The sequence below is a fragment of the Leptosomus discolor genome, chromosome 9 (genome assembly GCF_034619465.1).
Source record: "Leptosomus discolor isolate bLepDis1 chromosome 9, bLepDis1.hap2, whole genome shotgun sequence".
NCBI lineage: Eukaryota > Metazoa > Chordata > Aves > Leptosomiformes > Leptosomidae > Leptosomus > Leptosomus discolor.
This window is the reverse complement of record NC_141399.1, coordinates 25697063-25717372: the sequence shown is the minus strand read 5'-3', so window position 1 is coordinate 25717372 and position 20310 is coordinate 25697063. Positions and strand designations below refer to the sequence as shown.

Below are 20310 nucleotides of genomic sequence, written 5' to 3'. Positions count from 1 at the left end.
TAGCTCTAGGCCTATTTCCTTCCATACTCAAAAAGCAGGCACCCAAACAGCGGCCTGCTGCTTTCCTTTCCCCTTCTTGCTCTTTAGTCCTAATTTTCAATTTACAGCATGAAGAAAAAGTGCCAAATCAATTATTTTTTTCCTCCAATGGTAATAGTGACAACCCAGCCCTCCCCTTTGACTTGCAGATGGCTGCTGCATTAGCACTGTACCTTCCCTCAGCTTGGTGCAATATTAACAATTATTTGGCTTCTCGTGGGACAGTAGTTCAGTCTTAGCTTGAGGCCTAAAATTTTGTTAAGTGAGCCAGCGTGAACCAGCCAAAGGTTAGTTATATAAGAGGAGTTGCCCGGATGCCCAGCAGGGGTCAGTTACATAAGAGGAGTTGGCCGAATGCCTAGAAACCCGGAAGACAGAGCTGCCTGAACATGCGCGGTAGAATAGGCCAATGAGATATAGAGAACAGGCAAAATGGACAGAGAATAGTAACCAATTATAATGTGTGAAAGAGCGTGTGGACAGTATGTTTACATGTAGTAAAAGTATAAAAACACAGCTTTCTGACAATAAAGAGTCTTCGATCCATCAGACAGGAGACTGTGCTTCAATCCCCTCAGCAGCTTCTGCCTCAGGCTTTTCTGCACAGGAGCTGTTCAGATGTGCATTTAGTACATGCCAAAGGATAAGTGCATGGTTTCTCCTAAATAAAATTAGTACCAATGTCAATGTGCAATGTAACTTCTACCTTGTTCCTTTCACAAGGAAAAGTCGGTGTAGAGCAGGGCCCTTTTGAGCTCCTGCGTGGTTGTAGGAGAAGGAAGAGCTTGTCCTCTGCAGGGCTCTTGCTGGGAGAACTGTGCTGGGAGCTCTGGGGAGCACAGGCATGTGTTGCCCATGAAAACTGCAAGCCAAGCCACAACCCCATGTAGTCACATACAGCCTGCCCACCAAAGAGGGCTGCTCTTCCACCTTCAGTCAGCTTTCTAAGTGTATGAAAGTCCCTGGTAGGTGTAAGATGTTTCAAAGTGATTTAAACAAATTGTAAGGATTTTACCCAGCAGCAGGGCATCCACTGTGTCCCACAAACCTTCCCAGCCTTTAGGCAGGGGTTTAGAGACTGTGGGTCAGGATCATGTCACATTTGAAGAACAAAGACACAGCACAAAGGCAACAAATCTTTGTGCAGTGAAGCACAAGGTGACAAATGCCTGTGGTTTAAGCAAACTTGTCCAAGTTGCAGACAGGATTATGAAATTATCTGCCTGGGTGGTTGGGAGCTGGATGCTTGAGGAGGTGCTGGGGAGCGGCCGAGGTGGCAGGTCTCCTCGCCTTTCCCAAACGCTTCTGCCTCGCTGGAAGGCACCGGGGGAAAACGCCTGCCCAGGACAACATCCCGCTGTGACTGACGGGGAGGTTTAGCCTCTGCTGTTGGAAGAGGATGAGTTTTGTGAACCCAAAGCCCGGTTGCACAGGGCTCGCTGGCCTGTGCCCTGAGCCCCACCACACCTCTGTTGCGGTGGGGCAGGGCCCCTGCCCTGTTCAGCTGTAAAAGAAGAAAAGCCGTAAATCAGGACAATGGTGTGTTTTTTTGAAGCATTGTTTTAATCTCATCCCCTCATACTGCCCAGCTCCTCTGGTCTGGGTGCCCGGTTGGCTAAAGGCCACGCTGGGGACACCAGGAGGGCACGTTCCCCACCAGGGCAGGGAGGCGGCGGAGCTGGTTCCTCCCCCAGCCTACACAAAGCACCAAGGCCCAGGATGGGTCTGACTGGCAGGGCTGGCACCCCAAAACAATGCCTGGGCCAGCAAGGGCTGTGTCGAGCCATGCCAACTGTGCCAAGCCATGCTGTTCCACGCCAAGCCATGTTGAGCTGCGCCAAGCCGAGCCACGCTGAACCATGCTGAGCCATGCCGAGCTGAGCCGTATTGTGCTTCAGCCAGCCGGAGCGGGCACAGAGCCAGAGTGGGCCCCCCAGGGCAGGAGTCCTGCCAACACCCAGTGACGTGAGACATGCTTGGGCCTTAAATAAAGCTGAGCATCTTCATTTTGTGTTGGGGGGGGGGGCAGGACCCCAACAGCTGCTGAGGAGCTGCCCTGGGGGGCACCCCTGGATGGCTTGGACAATGTGTGTGTTTGTGTGTGTGTGTGTGTGTGTGTCCCTTATATATCAAATAGAATATATATATATATATATATAATATAACATGGGGGGGGGTTATATGTGTGTGTGTGTGTGTGTGCGTGCGCGTGTGTGTGTCTGAGCCTGTGCGTGCAGGTTTGTAGAGCACATGTATAGATACAAACACGTGTCACTGGGTGAATAAGAAAGTGTGTGAGGATATAATTTTATTTATACATATATTAAAATATTACATATATAAAAATAGGTGTTTATGAGCACTGGGTGTGGATCACAGAATCACAGACTCACAGAATCACACAGAATCACAGAATGTTAGGGGTTGGAAGGGACCTCGAAAGATCATCTAGTCCTGCCAGAGCAGGACCACCTAGAGTAAGCCACACAGGAGTGCGTCCAGGCAGGTTTTCAATGTCTCCAGAGGAGACTCCACCACCTCTCTGGGCAGCCTGTTCCAGTGCTCTGCCACCCTCACAGTGAAAAAGTTTTTTGTTATGTTAACATGGAACCCCCTATGCTCCAGCTTGCAACCGTTGCCCCTTGTCCTGCCATTGGCCATCACCGAGAAGAGCCCGGCTCCATCCTCCTGACATTCACCCTTTACATATTTATAAACATTAATGAGGTCACCGCTCAGTCTCGTCTTCTCCAAGCTAAAGAGACCCAGCTCCCTCAGCCTTTTATCATAAGGGAGATGTTCCACCCCCTTCATCATCTTTGTGACTCTGTGCTGGACTCTTTCAAGCAGTTCCCTGTCCTTCTTGAACTGGGGGGCCCAGAACTGGACACACTATTCCAGATGCGGTCTCACCAGGGCAGAGTAGAGGGGGAGGAGAACCTCTCTCACCTACTGACCACAGCCCTTCTAATATACCCCAGGACGCCATTGGCCTTCTTGGCCACAAGGGCACATTGCTGGCTCACGGTTATCCTGCTGTCCACCAGGACCCCCAGATGCCTTTCCCCTACACTGCTCTCTAACAGCTCAGTCCCCAACCTAGACTGGTACATGGGGTTGTTCTTTCCCAGGTGCAAGACTCTACACTTGCCCTTGTTGTAATTCATTAAATTTCTCCCCGTCCAGCTCTCCAGCCTGTCCAGGTCTCTCTGAATGGCAGCACAGCCTTCTGGTGTGTCAGCCACTCCTCCCAGTTTTGTGTCATCAGCAAACTTACTGACACTGCACTCTGTTCCCTTGTCCAGGTCATTGATGAATATATTGAATAGCACTGGTCCCAGGACTGACCCCTGAGAGACTCCACTAGACACAGGCCTCCAAGTACACTGTGTCCCATTGACCACATCTCTCTGACTTCTTTCCTTCAACCAGTTCACAATCCACCTCGCTACCTGATCATCCAGACCACAGTTCCTCAGTTTAGCTGCGAGGATGCTGTGGGAGATGATGTTGAATGCTTGACTGAAACCGAGATAAACCACATCCACTGCACTACCATCGTCTGTCCACCTGGTTATGTCTTCATAAAAGGCTACCAGGTTGGTCAAACAGGACTTCCCCTTGGTGAAGCCATGTTGACTGCTCCTAATATCCTTGATATGTCTAGAGACAGCACCGAGGATAAGTGGTTCCATTACTTTTCCAGGGATGGAGGTGAGGCTAACTGGTCTGTAGTTACTCAGGTCCTCCTCCTTGCCCTTTTTGAAGACTGGAGTGACATTTGCTTTCCTCCAGTCCTCAGGCACCTCTCCTGTTTCCCATGACTTACCAAACATGATGGAGAGTGGTCTAGCAACAACTTCTGCCAGCTTCCTCAGCACCCGCGAGTGCATCCCATCAGGGCCCATGGATTTATGTATGTCCAGCTTGTTAATTGATCCCTAACCCAGTCCTCATCAACCAAGGCAAACTCCTCCTTTATCCTGACTTTCTCTGGGGCCTCAGGGGTCTGGGATGCCAGAGGACAGTCTCCAGCAGTATAGAGAGAGGCAATGAAGGCATTCAGTAACTCTGCCTTCATTGTATCCTCTGTCACCAGGGCACCCGCCTCATTCAACAGCAGGCCTACACTGCCTCTAGTGTGAGTTTTGTCTGCAACACATTTGAAGTAGCCCTTTCTGTTGTCTTTGACCTCCCTTGCAAGGCCTTAGCTTTCCTAGTTGCCTCCCTACATCCTCTGACAACTGTCTTATATTCCTCCCATGTGGCTATCCCCTCCTTCTAAGATCTATAGACTCTCTTCTTCCACTTGAGTTTGCCCATTAGTTTCCTGTTTAGCCATGGGGGTCTCCTGGCTCCCTTTCTTGATTTCCTACCTGCTGGGATGCTCCAATCTTGAGCTGGATATGTGTCTGTGTTTTATATATACAATAGACAATATATTATAGAGTATGTTATATGTAATATAAGTTACAAGGTTTAGATATCATAGACGCATAGAATCATTCAGGTTGAAAAAGACATTTGAGATCATCGAGTTCAACCATCAACCCTACTCTATCAAGTACACCCCTAAACCATATCTCCAAGCACCACATCTAAACAACCTTTAGACACATCAAGGGATGGTGACTCAACCACCTGCCTGGGCAGCCTATTCCAATGTCTGACAACCCTTTCAATGAAAAAATTTTTTCCTAATGTCAAGCCTAAACCTACCCTGGTGCAGCTTGAGTCCATTCTTGTTCTGTCATTAATTACCTGTGAGAAGAGACCAACACCCACCTCGCTACAACCTCCTCTCAGTTAGTTGTAGAGAGCGACAAGGTCTCCCCTCAGCCTCTTCCTCTCCAGACAAAACAACCCCAGTTCCCTCAGCCGCTCCTCATAAGACCTCTTCTCCAGGCCCTTCACCATCTTCGTTGCCCTCCTCTGGACACGCTCCAGCACCTCAGTGTCTGTCTTGTAGTGAGGTGCCCAAAACCGCGCACAGCATTTGAGGTGCGGCCTCACCAGTGCCGAGTACAGGGGCACGATCACCTCCCTACTCCTGTTGGCCACACTATTGCTGATACAGGCCAGGATGCTGTTGGCCTTCTTGGCCACCTGGGCACACTGCTGGCTCATGTTCAGCCGGCTGTCAACCAGCACCCCCAGGGCCTTTTCCACCAGGCAGCTTTTCAGCCACTCACCCCCAAGCCTGTAGCACTGCGTGACCCAAGTGCAGGACCCGTCACTTGGCCTTGTTGAAGCTCATGGCATTGGCCTCAGCCCATCGATCCAGCCTGTCCAGGTCCCTCTGTAGAGCCTTCCTACCCTCGAGCAGATCAACACTCCCACCTAACTCGGCGTCATCTGCAAGCTTACTAAGGGTGCATTCTATCCCTTTGTCGAGATCATTGATAAATATGTTAAACAGAAGTGGCCCTGGTACTGACCCCTGCGGAACACCACTTGTGACCAGCCGCCAGCTGGATTTAACTCCACTGTTCACCACTCTCTGGGCCCAGCCATCCAGCCAGTGTTTTACCCAGCAGGGCGTGTGCTCATCCAAGCCAGTTTCATCACTAGAATTCCATGTATATAATGGTCTGATACTGTGTATATAGAGCATGTGTAAGTATAGACTCATTTAGGTTGGAAAACACTTACGATCATCAAGTCCAACCAGTTTTCTTTAAAAATATATACACACACACATAAATATGCATATAAAAACATGTGTTTTACACGTAAGTTATATGATAGATGAGCATTACATAAGATAGGGTTATATGTTCTCTATTACGTTATATGTTTTTGGTTATAGTGTGTGTATATCCACCTGGTTATGTCTTCATAAAAGGCTACCAGGTTGGTCATTGCCTATAGAATGTATTTTAATATGCATTTTATATATGTGTATGTATATACACACACCCACACACACACCCCCATGAAAGGCTGTCTGAGCCTGTGTGCACATAGAGTATAAAAATACAGTGGGCTATAAAAGCAGCAGTTTCCATGTGTTTTGGATACACTATACGTGCTAGATCATATACCATACAGTATTGCATGTTACAGGCTATATAGTAAGATTATTTACTATGTGCTGTGTCTTGTATACATAAAAAAGTTTCTCTGATATATGTGTGTGTGTGTGGAGGGCACAGACGTGTACAAAAGAACAGATGCCTTGGTGAGAGCAAGGGCAAGTCTGTGGGGGGGGGTCATCACTAGTTAAACAGACACGATGGCATTTGTAGCCATAGCTAGTGCAGCATCTACAAGACCAGGAGTCTGTTGGAGCAAGTGGGTGTGCATACGCACACACACACACACATACACACACACACACGAGCTGCATTACATAGAAGCTATTATCGGCAAACTTTCTATATTGTATAGTAGCTATGGAAAAAAAAAAGTGTCTGAGACCATGCAGGATACACATACACGTAAAGGAAGAGGTGATTGTACAAGGATGTTTGTTTTGTATGTATTTATATAGATGTACCAGATTCTATAGTTATATATAATACACAAGAATATATCATAACATAATTATACATTATATAATATTGAATATAAATAGGAATAATAGCCTACATGATATTAAATAAATAGCATGGCATATATAAAATAAGCTACGTATTATGTTTGGTTATATATTATGTATTATTATTATTTCTATATATACTTTTATATGTATATATGAAAGAGTGCCTGAGGCTGTGTGTGCATTCATAGCAAGAGAGTACAAGTGTGTGTGTAAAATGGGCTGGGGGCCCTGAATCTACATGTGTGTATGTCTAAACACAACTGTATATTAAGTATTTCAAAAAGTGGGGGTGTGAGAAGATCTCATATAGTTTTGTTTATACACATATGGTTGAATGGTATCTCTAGGAACAGTGTCTGTGGGCGTGTGCCTGTGTCTAATACAAAACCTTACACATTGTGTTATACATGTTGGCAAATGTAACGCTGAAGACATGACACAGCTACATAAAAAGCGTGTCTGAGCCATAAATACCTCTCTCTATAAAGAGTGTCTGCATCAATGTGTATAGTATCTGTATGTACACATACCTGTCATATGTAAAGGGTGGCTCGGTGTAACTACTATATACTCTTTCTATGCACACACTATACTCTGTATATACTCTCTCTCTCTCTCTCTCTAAAATATGTGTGTAAAAAAGAGAAGAGCTGTCTGGGAGAGTTTGAGCATGTCCAACACAATTCTATACATGCGTGTGTACACACACAGATGTACATGAAAAACCCCACCTGCCAGATACACACACACACGTTTGTGCATGTGTGTGTACGTACACACGTGTGTGTGTGTGCAAACCCCACCAAGCCAGGCCGGCCCCGTCTGCACCCGCACACATCCAGGCATCAGGGCTGAGCCCCACCAGGGCGGGGAGGGCCAGGCACCAGCTCTGCCACTGACAGGACCCCCAGCCCTCACCACAGCACACAAGTACACCACAGCACACAGGGACACCGGGCCCTGCCCAGCCCCCACCCAGGCTGTGCCTCTGCAGCACCCACCCCCGGCTTTGCCTCTCCCACGTGCTGCCAGAAGGGTTTTTTCTTCCATCTTGAGCTCAACCTTCACCGTGGGAAGGTGCCCGTGAGCTCTTCCTTTTCCCCCAGGGAAAAATGAGTTTTATTCAGCATTTCTTCAGAGAAAAACAGCTGGAAAGAACGCCACGGCTCTGCAGAGCAGCACAGGCACAGCAGCCTCAGAACCTGCAGCCTAAGTCACGTCAAGCTCAGCATGAGGAGAGGTGTTTGGAAAGGCAGTGTGAGCTAAAGCATTTACCAAGAGACAGTTATAAACACAGGCTGCTTTGTTTATTGTTTAATATATAAAAACACACTAAATTCATTCAGCATTTTAGCAGAGAAGACGTAGGATCCTGCTACACAACAACAGCACCTCCAGGTACCCAAGGCATCAAGACGGACCCTGGTGGCCGAGCTCAGGCGATTGGACCTTCACCAGATCCTGCCGCGTGCCACGACAACAGTGACATGGCCTTCGGCACACAGATCGGCACAAGTTTAACGAAGTGACGCCAGGCAGAGGCGCAGCTCTTCAGAAATAAATAAAGAGCAAATCATGGCGGGGACTCCTCTAACTGGTGACTTTATGGGGCACAGAGAAGCTCAGTCGCTTTCTTGTCTTTCCACAGGCAACGGTCTCCCTCTCACCCCCCACCCAGCTGCACAGGAACAGAGTATTTACATGCCGTTTACAAAGAATGATTGGCAAAACCTTATCAGACTCAGTATGAATCTCTGAAGAACAGAAGGGGATGGGCCAGTCTCTTCACAAATTGTCATAGTCCTCATCATCTTCAAGCTTCCTTTTCAAGGGATTCGATTCATTAGATGTATTCTGTGATGACACCATATTTGTCGTAATAAGAATGTTCTTTGGTCCAATTAACGAAGGATTAATTAGAACATTCTGAACTGTCGGAGTAGTTGATGTGGCTGTGAAAATAAAAAAAAAAGGTGTCGTTGAATGAAAAGCTTGTAAAAATGACAGCTGATTTTCCCCACACTGAAACCACACTTCCCACCCAATGGAGCTGCATGCTATTGGAACACTCTGGGCTGAAAACCCCAGAATGATCCGCAGAGCGAAGCAGAGAAGACAGGAACACGCCAGCAGGGTGAGCGCAGAAGAATGAGAGAGCAGAGAGGTGGCAGCCAGGGCGTAAGGGACCCGCCCGAAACGCTGCACGTTCCGGCTGACCCCCCTGTGCTCCGAGTGAAAACTCGAAGCTACGGAACGACGCAAGAGAGGAGCACCCCCCTTAGGAAGGAGACACAAAGGATCAGCAGTACCAAAACCCAGAAGAGGTGAAGTCATTTCCCACGTTATTACTACAACCTCATTTCTGTTCTGCTACAAAGAGCACCGAAAAGTGGGTTTGATGGAAGAAGCTGGGTTTTTTTACAGCTTGTGTTTCACCTGACTTGACGGCTGCCTGCGAGGACGGGATCTGTACGGTGAACCTCTGACCGGTCAGCGACACTGGAGTGCCAACTTTCGTCGAGACGGACACGGTTTGTGCTGAGGGGGTACCTGATGTTCAAAATAACTCAGTCAAAAGATAAATTTGAAAAAAAAAAATTCTGTATTTGCACTCGTAAATTTGCTTTTGAAGCTGAACTTGTTACATTCAAAGCAGCAGGAGCACACAGGACCACACTGGTGCTGGGGATATAGGAGGCAAGTGCTCAAGCAGAACCACGCACTCACTCCAGATCTACACAGTTCTTGGCCACACACACACACACACACGCACGTGCTCAGCCAGCATTTTTGTGAACCTTTTAAAAACGGGTTTTATTTAGTGGTGTTCGTCGGTTGGTGTAGTGCTTACACGGGGGAAAACCCCTCAAACTTACATGCGTTTCTTGACTAGTCTCTTGGCACACAGAAATGATCACAAGTGCAGGAACAAAACCACAGAATGCCAGGGATGAACACGTGCACCAAAGGTTACAATAACTTTTTTGAAATTAATTTCATTTTTCTGATGCTGTCCCACACTATCAAGTTCAGGTGGCGCCCAACATTCCTCCACTGCTTGAAGCGTGCTTTAAATTATGCCTCGTCATTTTTTTTCTTTCATAACAGCAATGTGGGAAATCCCAACAGAGCCGTTTCCTACCTAGAGTAGGGGTGCTGGGCCTGCTGCTCACCGCACCGACACTCAGGCGAGGGACTGTTATCCTGCCTGCAGAGGAAGAGACCTGTCGAGAGAGAACATTTGCTATAGCATCCCCTCAGGAATTAACAGTTCTTAACACGAAAAAAAGAAACGGTTCTTCCTACAAGACCCCAGAGAGCCTCTTTCACAGCAACGACACACGATTTTTGTGCCAACACAGAAGTTCTCAAACTCTTCATGGTGTGAATGTCACTGGCGCGAGCTGGAGAGCTCTAGGGCGTGAGGTCAGGCTGAAGATCGGCGGGTAGCTGATCTGGCAAATGGCACTCGGGTCAACCAGGTTAGTTTCCACCAGGAAGAGTAACCAGAACGTTTCAATTGACAATTATGATTCCACTCTACACCCAGCACCAAGGCGTGTCCCACGTCAGCACCTGCAACCTCAAGTTCAACGGTTAAGTCTTTCTTGAAAATGGGGAAAATAAGTATGAAAAAACACAGACTGAGAAATACGAAATCCCACACACCAGGACATTCAGCATTTTCCAGAAAGCAAAGTAAATATTTTCCCTCTAAAGCAGAAACTACTGAGATACAAGAACAAAAAAACCCTTTAATATCTATACACAAGGCTTGCTTCTGCCTCTCACAATCTGATACTCAACTGGACAATTTTGCTTTAACACTAAAAAATTCACAGATGTGTTTTATGACACACTTTGCATCTGAAACTAACTAGCTGTGGGAATACTTGCAAATTCTTAGAGATAACGTCCTGGTTTCAAACACTCTTTTGACGCGCACAGGTTGGTATTTGCCCACGTGCACCCTTCAGAGGATAATTCCAACAACCTTCCTGGCAAACAATGGGGTGAACCCTCCCCTTACCTTCTTCTGTAAGGACTTCAGCCTGTAGTTGGGAGCCGTCAAGCAGTATCTGTCGGGTGGCAGCCTGGGTCCAGAATAAGGCTTTATCAGCGGCAATGGCATCTGGTTTTTCTGCCTTGCGATATCTAACAAGAACTGGAGAGACATGGTTATGCTCCCACCCGCAGTGTTTTACCACATTCTGTTACTACTCGCAGAATTTTCCTCACATCTCTCGGCGGCGGGGATGTAAACGACTGGTCTGTTCGACACTGGATCGCCAACCTCACGTCATCTGCATCGACGCTGGATTTCTTTGCATGGCTGGAATAAATTTTTGCATCTTCCAGTATAGTAGTCACATACCCTTTGGAAAACAGAACCTCTTGTTAAAGCTGGATTAAAAGGAAGAAACCTCCCCGCTCCCGATCCCGCCCTGCTGCCACCGCAAACACCACGGGGCCGCTGGTGAAGTCCCAGGCGCGCACGGCTGGACCCAGCACCGTCCTCCGCCACCCGCCACTTCCCTGCGCCCCCAGGCAGCGCCGCTGTTCGTGCCAGCCCCCGGCAGAGCCCCCGGCCCCGCGCCGCTTACTGTAGGCGAACTCCAGCATCTGGTTGATGACGCGCGGCTCGTACTCCGTGATCCCCATGTCCTTCAGGATCTGCGCCATCACCTGCGGGGCGGACAGGCACCGCTCAGTCCGGCCCCCCCTCACCGGCCTGGCCCGGCCTGGCCCCGCCCCGCCGGCCCCCGCCGCCCCCCGTCGCACCCCGCGGTACCTGCGCGTCTTTGGGAGCGCTCTTCGGAGACGCCATTTTCGCCGGCTCCATCGCTTCCGTCCGCCCCGAGCGGCGACTTCCGGTCGCGTGACCGCGGAGGCGGTGGGGCGGGGCGAGAGCGGGCTACGGGGGCCGGGAGGACGGCCGGGGTTGTCATGGAGACGCGGCCTGGTCAGCGCCGTGGCCTGGGCCGGGGCCGGGGCCGAGGGAGAAGCGGTGTATGCTGCCGTCCCTCCCGTCTGTGCCGAGAGGAACCGGCCCCCGACGCCTTCGACGGCCGCGGCGCGAACGGGGTTTCGGTGCGTGTCCCCTCTGTGTGACACCGGAGGCCTCTAGGTGCGTGAGCCCCTGCACCCCCTCCTCGGCTCAGGCCCGTATCGGATGAAACAGGGCTCTGTGTTGTTACCAACTACATTTCCACGATGCAGAAATTCTTTTTTAATAAAAATGTTTGTGGAGACAAAGCGGTGCAGGAGGGCAAAGACCAAGCCCCGGGTGTTCAGGGGATTGTTGCTGCAGGATGGGCCAGGGCCAGATATTTGGCGGTGAAGCAGGAGGGTGTGTGGCTTCATGAACGCCTTTGGTGGCAACTTTGTAAATTGTCAGCATTCCCAGGGTTAAAGAAAAACGAGAGTATTGGCAGCAGGACTTTTTCAGCTTGTTTTCCTAGCAGCTGAAGGATCTGTACTTACATTCCAGGCAAGTGTCATCAAAGGTTTCTCTGTTACTTTCTGAGGCAAAACAGAATGAAAAAAAAAAAAAAAAGTTTTCTTGTGATTTTGTCAAATGGGGGGATTAGCAGCATTCCAGGGGGAGTTGCAGTGGTGTTGTCATTAGCTGCAATGGTCCAAACGAAGCAAGGGCTGGAGGAAGACAAGGTATCTGCACTAGACCAGCTGATACAAGGGGGAAGAGGAGCCAGCCTCCTTTGAGAGCAAGAAGAAATAAACAGCTGCTAACTTGTGATCCCTCAGATTCGTGCCTGTAATGCGTTGCAGAACATCCCAGTGGCAGCGAGACTCTCTCTCTCACTTCTCCTCTGTACCACGCGTGATGTTTAATGGCTGGAAGCCGTACCCTCAGTCTCCCTACATGTAAATGCAACTTTCAAACCTGTCTATCTGTAGTGAAATGGCAGCTGGCCCCCCACGCCATGGGTTTGCCAGTGCTGGGGGTGCCAGAGTCGCCCTGATGGGGGGCAGAGGCAGCCCTGCAGCAGCCAGAGGAGATGGAAGCCCTGCGTCAAGCACGTGCCAGTGCTGGAGGCGCAGGCGGCCGGAATACCTCTGCTGAGGCTCTTTGGCTGGAAGTGCTGTAGCGTTACCATCCAAGTCATTTGACTTTCATGAGTCAGAGTATATTACACAAAAACATCCTGAGAGGAGGGGAACGGAGGATGAATTCCAGACACTGACCTTAGACAATGAACAAAACACACTTTTTTTCCCCTGTTTTAAGGAAGAGGGGGAGGGGAGCTCTTCTACCACGGACTGATGCATGTTGAAATGTGGCATCGTCAGGCTGTCGGCTGTCACTGCCACTTCTTCCCAACGCAGTAAAAGAGAAAGATACTTCATACTGCCGAAGGGCTCTGGGTTTACCCCTAAAAGCAGACAAAGACCTTTCCACACACACACACACCCCCCTCAGATCTCCTGTCCACACTGTGATCACCTTCCCCATCAACTCTGCTGTGCAGAGGTGACTTTCCAGATGACCAAGAGCTGCAGCTACTTGCAGCATTTCTGTGTGGAAACCAATGGTGAGGGGAAGAGATGGAGAGCCAGTTTCCACAGGGGAGATATTTGTCTCCAAGGCCGCAGATGCTTTCCTTGCAGGCAGCTGAGCTGGAGCGGCTCTGCCTGGCTATGAAAGCTTCCTCCCCACTGCCAGTCCCTCGGGTCAGGGCCGTGCTGTGAATGCCTGCGTTCAGCGGGCTGTGGGCACCGCACGTTGGCTGACGGAAAGAGCAGTCACCCTTCCTCTCTGCCCAGACACTGGGGTTTCTTTCAGCTTTGGAAAACAGGAAACTGGGTCACGGCATGGCAAGGCTGAGCGCTGACTCCTCCATCTGCCACTGCCAAACCGGAGGACGTTCATCAAAGGGAACTGTCTCCCAGCTGGGAGGGATCTGCTTGGAGGAACAGGGCAGGCAGCTGCACGCTGTTCAGAGTGTGTGCTGGCTGGGGCTGAGCTCTGCTTGGGGTGCAGTGTTGAAATCACCAACGCAGAGCTAAGAGTTGGGAGTTTGTTCTTAGATGGGTTTTGTTGAGGTGTGTAAGTGCAGGGAAGTAAAGCCTTGGCGCACGGACTGCTTTTCTTTTTTTGAGGTGTTCAGCTGCCTAAATCTCTTGAAAAGAAACACCACAGCCAGCGCTTCTGCCTCTTGGGAACGGCAGCAGAAACCTCCCTAACGTCAGAACCAGGGCTCTGTCAACACAATGCTGCGACTGTGTTCAGCGCTGACCTTTCAAGCCCAAATCCCACACGATTTGTCTCTACAAAATGCTGACTTTTGACTCGTCCTTCAGACAAGAAATACTGCAAAGATCAGAGCTCTGAGGAGAACGGAGGGGGTTTATTTCATACCGGGTACCCCACTCACTTCTGCAGGGTTATGGACGAATTTCCAAGGACCGTGGCGGGACACATCCTGCTGTCGAGCCAAGTGGCGTACGCAGCCTCTCTGGTGCCGAGTGTTCCCGCTCTCTTCAGCTACACGCCATTAACCTCCAGCTTCCCAGAGCCTTCCCTTGCGTTTCCCCTCGTGCTGGCCCCTTTTCCCCTCCCCTCCCCTGCCCTGGTGCTTTCCAGCTAATCGTCTCTGAAGTGGAAAGTAAATCAGGGCTAAGTGTCAGACTGTCTCATTTTGAAGACTGATGTTCAAATAAAGGCTTTCCCATCCTATTTTAATAATGCCATTAAAGCACTGTCAGTAGAAATTTCTCACTCGGCGGCATATGCTGGGGAGGAGCCCAAGTGAGAAAGGCCGTAAGTAAACACGGAACGATGGAAAATTATGTAGCTGGCCCAAATGGGCTAATTAAATTTCCAGTATCAAAGAACTCTTCTACCCTCCTTGGTAACTGCGGGCACTTTTTGCAGGGTAAAGAGAAAAGCAGAATGGGGGTGCTTGTTTAGTGAAGCATCATTAGCAGTGTGTAGGTGGAGGGAGGAAGATGGATGACCACAGAATGGGCAGCAAAAAAATCAAGTGGCCCCCAACTGATTTCCTCAGAAATTGTGCCACGTGCCAGGGAACTCCGGGGACCCCCTGGTACAGCACCGATGTCATCACCAATGGCAGAAAAGGCATCCTGCAGACAAAGCATCCCGTGTCTGCCAGGCGCGGTGACGGCCGGCGAGCCTCCCTGCTCCTTGGTGGAGTCTCAACGAGACACTTCTCAGCCTAAAGATTTACACTCGTGCTTGCGAGTGCTGGAAGGATCTGGCAAATCACTGGGGAGGTCTGAGAGGCTGTTCCTGTCCAGGTCCCTTTGGGGGGGGCTGCCTCTCCTTGTGGTTCCTCCACCATCGATCTGGAGCCCCACCGCCAGACCTGGCTCCATGCGCTTGATAGGATTCACAGGACTTGAAAGGAAATGTGAAAAATGGCCCTTTTCCAAACACTGCGAAGCTAAGGGTAAATATCATCAGGGAAAATAATTGTTTTATAATGGTCAATATTGTTTTTAAAGGTTGTGTCTGGCAAATGCTGGACATGTGAATCTAATATTCCTTTGCTTCTTGTAAAATGGACTCATCGTCACTCGAGTGTTTATCCTCATTGGCTAGATGGTTATGAACATTCTGGTATTTTAATTGATCATGTAGGAGTCATTGCACAGACAACTGGTGCTTGGACCCTTGCTTTGAAACCTGCCTTTCTCTTACTGTGGGTCAGGCTTCTGTCAAAGGGGAAGATGAAGCTAGTCCTGCCTTCGGCTTTGAAACCAGACACGGGCTCCGTCTCAAATCACAGCTATTTCAGAAATGACTTTGTTTGGTGTCCATATTTTGGTGCCTGTCACTATAATTTCCATTGTCCTGTTTTTCTTGGGAGTCTCTGAGAATTTGATAACAATAGTAATTTTCAGACGCTCGCAGGAGATGAGGACGACAGTGAACATGTACCTGTCCAGCATGGCGCTGTCGGACACATTGATTTTCCTTGGCCTGCCTTCGGACCTCTACCGCCTTTGGAAGTACAAGCCCTACATATTTGGGGATTTTCTCTGCAAGTTCTTAATTTACCTGAGCGAAATGTGCACATACTGCACCATCCTGCACACCACCACAGTGAGTGTGGAGAGGTACTTTGCCATCTGCTTTCCCCTGAAAGCCAAAGCCACCACCACCAAGTGCTGGGTGAAACAGGTCATCCTGGTGCTCTGAGGCTCCTCTCTCCTGACCACTGGCCCCATCCTCTTCCTCTTCAGGGTGGAACATCGCAACGGCAGCCTGCCCCAGGAGAGCCGGGAGTGCAGGTCCATTGAGCGTGTGGCTCACACGGGGCTGCTCGAGACAATGACCTGGGTCTCCACTATTTATTTCTTCGTGCCAATGCTCTGCCTGACTCTGCGGTATGGACTCATCGGCAGAAAGCTCTGGTGGAGCGGGCAGCGGCTGCCAGGCTGCAAGGCTGTGAGCAGGAAAAGGTCCCACAGGCAGACTGTTAAAATGCTGGGTAAGAGCGGTTCAGAAACCCCATCTGAAGTGCTGCCCTCTTTAATCCATCCCATGGGGTGTACAGTGATGAAGGGGATGGTGGAGAGGAGGGACAAAACACACAGGGTTACTCAGATTTAAAATCAATGGATTTACACTTAATTTGTGTTTCTGGCTTTTTGTGGTTAGAAGGGGAGTCCCCGACTAGGGCTGGGGATCTTACATCGCTGCTGGGCAGCAGATCAGCATGGCTTTTGGTTGTTTTGAGATCCCATTCCTCGTGTTCCCGCCCCCGCCCCCCCCCCCCCCCCCCCCCCCGCCCCGTCTCTGACACTTAATTTTCCAATTTAAAGAAATGGCAAAATTCTGCAACTTCAAACCAGACCAGCTGCTTCCCCTGCTGTGGCAAGGAAAGGTTTTAAAGCCATTTCCTCTGCAAAATTTCTCAAGGTTAGTGACTAGGGCTCTGTCCAGGATGGCAACAACTCACCTCTCTGGGCTCACTTGAACGTGGTCTTTATCCTCTGCCAGGTGGTACCTGTGCCTTGGAGCGGACACTGAAACCAGGAGGGTTCGGGTCCTCTCCCTGCCTCCCCAGGCCCCCTGCCGCTCCCTCCCAAGCTCCCCCACCCAAAACCCTTCTCAGCAGGGAACCAGCAGCACCCACGACGGGAGATACCTTCAGTGAAATGTACCACAGCTCTCTACCTGCCTTTTTCCTTTTATTTGCTTATTGCACACTCTGTTTTTCCATCCTCTTCCTCAGCACCTCCTGGTCCAGTTGGCTCCTCTTTTCCTCTGCTGTCGAGAGGGGCCCCCACCTCCCATATCCCTGGTTCTTCCCCATCGCAGGATGCCAATGGTGACTCAGATTTGCAGGCCAAGAGTGGGCAGCAGCCCTTAATTCAGGTACAGGCTGGTTTGCCCCAGCCTGGTGCGATTCCCTTATCTCCAATGGACAACGTGGGTGTAGAGAGCCCAATTTTAATTGCAAACAATTCATTTTGTGTGCAACCTTAAGGCCTTGTCTCCTGAGATTACCAGTAACCACAGCACAAAAGTGGCTGGGCGAGGCAGGAGGTCTTGTTCTTGCTGGGTTAGACTTCACAAGCTCACTTCTCAGTCCTTAAATAGTTTAAAGAGGCAGAATAAACTCTGCTCAGGATGACTGAAGCGTGCTCTCTTCCTCTTTAGCTGTTGTAGTCTTGGCCTTTGTGCTGTGTTGGCTCTCATTCCATGTTGGCTGAATCCTCTTCGCCCAGAGTGAAATCATCCTGTATGACCTCATGCAGTACTTCAACCTCATCGCCATGCTCCTCTTCTATCTTGGGGCTTCTATAAACCCCATACTTTACAACATCATGTCACACAAGTACAGAAAAGCAATGAGCAAAATCCTGCACCATAAGCGAACTCAGCACTGCAGGAGCCTGACCAGGAGTGAAAAGGTTTCTTTTGAAGGTACAGAACTCGGTCCTTTCACATCGGCTGTTCATCACTGACCTAATTCTTGCAACCCAAGCATTCTGCCAGCTGCGTTGGGGGTTAAAACCTGGGTAGATGGTGCACATGGAGACTGGAGCAAGTTCTAAGGCTGTCCTTTTGGCTTACCTCTCCCTATGTGTTTCCTGAGATAGGTTTGGAACATTTTAGGAACACTTCAGGAAGGTCGGAGTCAATTCATGCTGTTCCTGCATGGGGGGGCAGGCACAGGATGAGGCTTGGCTGTTCTCTTCAGTGAACTTACATTGTCAGGCTTAACTGTCCACAAAACTCCTGGGAAGGATTTGCCTGTGGTTGAGGACCAGACATTTTGTTAATCACAGATCTGTGAAACACAACTCAAGTTACTTTCTTCCCACAGAAGCCAAGAAGGATAAAGTAGAGGTTAAAGCCAGGCCAGCTGTTTGCTCTCAGCGAGTGAGTGTAAGAAATACAATCTATGAAGTACTATTAGGGGGACATATAGAAAGTATATTTTATAACTGAATATATATATTGGAAATATTAATAGGGAGCTACATAGAAAAAGCTAAAACTATTAAAACTTCTGTCTTGGTTTGAAAAGACAGGTGTCTGTGGAGGAAGGCAGGAGCCTCCCTTGAAATGGAAAGTGCAACCCCCTTCCCTCCAAATTATTATAATTTTGAAATTAACGGGCCTTCAGGCAAAGATATGGGGAATAGGAATAACAGTTCTTTACTAATATATATATATATAACACAAGGCAGGGAAAAACAAACAACCCACTGGTTTACACTGACAGAGTCAGGAATACAACCTGACACCCTGTTAGGGTGGCAGTAGCAGTCCGATAAGATGCTGGCTGCAGTCCTCCTGAAGCGATGAATATAGTTCTGTGGAAGCAGCGATCAGCTAAAAGAGTCTGGTCTTCCTCCGAAGGTCCAGTGGTCGGTAGGTAGCTCTTGTCCTCTGGAACTCCAGTGGGGGGGAAAAAGCTCCTCTGGGAATCCAGTGGAAGAAAGGCTGCTAGGGTGTTCAAAATCTCCGTTTTTATTTGGCATGGACTGCTTGGCTCCTTCCCCCCCGCTCCCCGGGCGGAGCATCTCACAATGGGATGGGGAGTCGTGAGGCAGTTCCTTGATGGGCCATTAACAGGAGATAGCCCAGGAGCGAGTTACCGATGGGTCAGGCGATAAGGCGTTGTTGTGCCCATTGACAGGAGATAGTCCAGAGGGGGGAGGCAGGGAGCACCGCCCCACCTGGTCTCAACAGCTCCTGAAGATGGTAATAGAATATTTTTTTTCCTTTTGGCACATTTTACACTGTAACCCAGGACAACTTGCTTCCCAGAACTAACATGCATGCAAGTAAGCAATTAGTCACTAACCCCTGCAAATTGCTTGAGAAAGAAGCTGATAAGGGAAACAGAAAAGACAGAAACAAGGACATAGTTCATGGCTCAAAGGCGTCAAAGGCAGGAGGAGATTAGAGCTAAGGAGGGCTAGCTAACATCCATCTCTAAACAAGAACAAAAAGGAGAGAGCCAGATGTGCACACAAGGACAGACCAGGCTGAAACCAGTCTGGTACTGCAAGCTCAGCCAAGTTAGAGATTCCAGGGAAGAGATGAGGAGTACACAGCAAGGAAGACCTACAGCCTTCATCCCTGAAGACCCCTGCCCACTACCACCAGGAGGAACTGTGCAAGCACACCAAGGAGGAGCCCGAGGCGGAGATTATGGAAATTAAGTGACCAGAAGGAACTGCCTTTTCGGGGATAGATCATGAGTATGTATAGGCATTTCAAAATAGGTGATGTTTTAATTGTATAAATACTAGACAAGTGGCCACGGTGGGTATGCACGTTTGTGGTGGAGCTATCCCCCGTGCATCTGCGCGTAATAAACATATATACTTTATAACCTTTCAGGTTGTAAAGTCTTTTCCGCACATCAGTACTTGAAAGGAAAGTGATAAGAAATCACTCATTTTGTGGGACTATGAATGCATTGCCTTCTTCCTAAAGGCTGATTTATTACTCACCTCTCTGGTCCGAATCGCTTCCCACATTTTCTGTCTTTTGTCTTTGCTCAATAGAATCCAAGAATGCTGGTCTCCAGTCCCTGAATCTATTCATGATATGACCAGGCCAGATTGGAGTACCTGTGCCACATGCAATGTGACTGAACTCCGTTTCAATCTCACAGTCAATTTGACTCAATTGGCATGGCCAGAATTTTTAATTAAGCAGGGAATCCGAACCGCCTTGGTTACTGGAAAAACCCATTTCAGGAGAAGGCGAGAGAGACGACAAAGTATAGATTATCCCTTCGATCCCACATTTTCCCCCATACAGATACCAGGTTATTATGAAACTCCTTATACTGAAACAGTTACCAAGGGCTGGTGTATTCAGCCACCCTGGACTACAGGACCATATGTACCTAAATTTGAAAATACCATGTGGATGTGGTCCTTGAGTAGGCCTCAGTTTAAACCCTTTTCCGATAACAGGAATCCTCCTAAGAGCACTTCTGCTTTATTTAAGTGTAAACAGATAATTACATGTGATACAGGAACTGGCAAAACTGTCAGACCTGTATGGCGTCTAAAATCTTTAAGACCAGGGAAACTGTGGGCCCATTGCTGAATGAGGCAGGTACCCTGCTGACAGAGGATATGGAGAAGGCGGAGTTGTTGAGTGCTGCCTTTGCCTCAGTCTTTGCTACTAAAGCTGTCCCTCAGGAATCCCTAACCCTGGCAGTTGGGGAAAAAGTTAGAAGGAGGACTACCCCTTGGTCAAG

At 49.1% G+C, this 20310-nt stretch overlaps 1 protein-coding gene and 1 pseudogene across 1 annotated transcript; one reads left to right on the top strand and one right to left on the bottom strand.

Moving 5' to 3' along the window:
- Positions 1–7882: 7882 nt before the first annotated feature.
- Positions 7883–11444, bottom strand: TAF9B (TATA-box binding protein associated factor 9b). The gene is made up of 7 exons (XM_086469905.1): positions 11376–11444; positions 11188–11269; positions 10823–10959; positions 10614–10748; positions 9726–9807; positions 9020–9133; positions 7883–8535 (listed from the first exon to the last, which is right to left on the bottom strand). Exons 1-7 carry the CDS (start codon positions 11424–11426, stop codon positions 8369–8371), a joined length of 768 nt encoding a protein of 255 aa, XP_086326031.1. The 5' UTR covers positions 11427–11444; the 3' UTR covers positions 7883–8368.
- Positions 11445–15368: 3924 nt separating this feature from the next.
- Positions 15369–19650, top strand: LOC104343927 (growth hormone secretagogue receptor type 1 pseudogene; annotated as a pseudogene).
- Positions 19651–20310: the final 660 nt, after the last annotated feature.